This window comes from Carlito syrichta, unplaced genomic scaffold (assembly GCF_000164805.1).
Source record: "Carlito syrichta isolate Samal-C Ts95f unplaced genomic scaffold, Tarsius_syrichta-2.0.1 Scaffold309739, whole genome shotgun sequence".
Taxonomy (NCBI): Eukaryota; Metazoa; Chordata; class Mammalia; order Primates; family Tarsiidae; genus Carlito; species Carlito syrichta.
Genome location: NW_007253835.1, coordinates 163,202 through 165,615, shown reverse-complemented (window position 1 = coordinate 165,615; position 2,414 = coordinate 163,202). Strand labels below are relative to the sequence as shown.

The following is a 2,414-nucleotide window of genomic DNA, read 5'->3' as shown; positions in this document are numbered from 1 at the left end:
GCGTGGTAGTGCACGCCTGTGGTTCTGACTACTTGGAAGGCTGAGGCAGAAGGATTGCTGGAGCCCAGCAGGTCAAGGCTGCGGTGGCCGGGAGCGTGCCACCGCACTCCAGTCTGGGTGACAGAGTGAGACTCCATCTCACAAAAACAAAAACAAAAACAAAAAAACATGAAATTTCCAACCCACCAACCTCTCTCTGATTTTCCTAATGATGACACCAAGAGTCAGTGCCCTTTCTCATTGCAGGTATGCAGCTTTTTTCCTATAGGACCGTAAGAAGAAAGTAAACAATTTTTTGTTCTGTTGCCTCTATCAAAACTGGTAATATGAAAGATAGACTAGGCCAGGCTCAGTGGCTCAACCTGTAAACAGTACTTTGGGAGGCCGAGCCTAGTGAATTGCCTGAGTCCACGGGTTCGAGACCAGCCGGACAACTTGACTTGACCTCATCTCTACAATAAATCAAAAATTAGTCGGGCATGGTAGCACGCACCTGTAGTTCCAGTTACTTGGAAGCCTGAGGCAGGAGGATCACTGGAGCCCAGCAAGTCGACACTGGGGTGGCTGTGAGTGTGCCACTGCACTCCAGCCTGGGCGATGGAGTGAGACTCCAACTCAATAAAGACTATTCCTAGCCCAAATCATTTTACTCATTTGAGTTACCTTCCTTGACCCTGAAACCTCTATACTTTTAGCAGGATATATTTGTTAGAATAGGCTAAAGTAATGTTTAAAAAAAATAGACTTCTATATAATGGCTCACATGCAATAGAAGTGTATTCCTTGATCACTTAACAGTCCATGGCAGATGTTCCAGGTATGCGGGCAGCTATCTCCCAAGTGATGATCTGGGGACTCAAGACCCTTCTTAGGGCTCCACCCTCTCTAGGGCCACTTCATCCTGTGCATCCAGCTGGCAAAAGGAGAAAGAGTGTGTGAAGAGGGCAAAGTCACCTCAGCTGAAAGTAGCACAGGGCACACCCACTCATACCACATTGGTGAGAACTAGTCACATGACCACATCAAGCTGCAAGGAAGGCTGGGAGATGTAGTACCTGCTGGGCCAGCACGTCTCAGCTCCAACACTGTTATTATGGAAGGGCAGAACAGATTTTGGTAGACAGTAAGCCATCTCTATCTTACATTAAAATGGTCGGGAAGACCTCTTCAACATTTAACTCACAGACCCCTTCGATTCTTCCTCAGCTGAGTAGTAAATACGCAGGAGATTCTGAAACTTCACCAAATGTCATTCATTTCTTCCAGGTATGGATAAGTTGACAAATATCATCTCCTTAGCCCAGTTCATCTGCAACCAGTGTGAAGAGATGAAATACTGTAAGAGACAGTGCCAGCGTCTAAAGGACCGTGTCCATGGCCTGGTCCAGCCTCTTAAGGAGCTTCAGGAAAAAAAAAACAGTGAAGTGTCCTCTGAGAAGCTAACCACCACCTTGAACCGTTTTGAGGATGCCCTCGAGAAGGCTAAGAAGAAGATAGAAGAGTACGGCAATAAATCTAACATCTTGAAGTTTCTAACAGCAGGCCATGACAAAATACTCTTCAGGGATGTGAACGAGCAGCTGGATGATGTCCGGGGGGAGCTCTTGCTGCTACTTATGGTTTGTCAACCAAAGCCTGGAGACTCCTGGCAAAAGGAAGATCAGGAGGATGCAGCAGAAGACAAGCGAACCTTCCAAAGGCTGAGACGGGGTGAGCTGGTTTTTTGGACAGTGTGGGGCTACAGTTGGGGACATATTTTAGTCTCACTTTTTTTTTAGTCTCACTTTAATTTACTAAAGGAGCAGGAAGAATGATGTTTGAGCAGCTGTACATACTTGTGGCCCACAACTCTTGCATCCCTGGGCCCAGATATGGTGGGGGCTGGTGAAATTGAGTAAGCCAACATGGGGAGGGGAAATGACGCTGTTGTGTCTCTTTTCCCACTCCGTTCTCTCTTTGATGTGATGCCTGGAATTCCAGAAGCTCACTCCTTCCAGGCTTAGTTTCTCCAGGACCCTCAGTTTAGATATAAATTGTCCAGGAGGAAGAATTAAATGATTAACTAAATAAACGAATTGAGTATAGTGTGCCTGGCACTGTTCTAAGTCTTAGGGATATGATGCGGAACAAAATAGACAAGATCTCTGTCCTCATGGAATGTAAAGTCTCCTGATAGACAGCTAAGTAAATTGTTTTATCTAAAGTCATTGAAAACCATAAACTTGACTGGGCACAGTGGTTCACGCCTGTAATCCCAGCACTTGGGGAGGCCAAGACAGGAGGACTGCTTGAGCCCAGGAGTTTGAGACCAGCTTAGGCTACATAGCGAGACTTTATTTCTATTAAAAAAAAAATTAGCCGGGCTCGGTAGCTCAGCCTGTAATCCCGTGCCTTTGGGAGGCTGAGGTGAGTGG

At 46.3% G+C, this 2,414-nt stretch overlaps 1 protein-coding gene across 1 annotated transcript in view; it reads left to right on the top strand.

The window, feature by feature from the left end:
- Nucleotides 1-1,268: 1,268 nt before the first annotated feature.
- The window catches only part of MLKL (mixed lineage kinase domain like pseudokinase), a 25,389-nt gene continuing 24,243 nt past the window's right edge, over nt 1,269-2,414 (top strand). The window contains exon 1 of the mRNA XM_008067738.1: nt 1,269-1,710. Within this exon, the coding sequence (XP_008065929.1) occupies nt 1,269-1,710 (442 nt within the window). The remainder of the gene's footprint in view (nt 1,711-2,414) is intronic.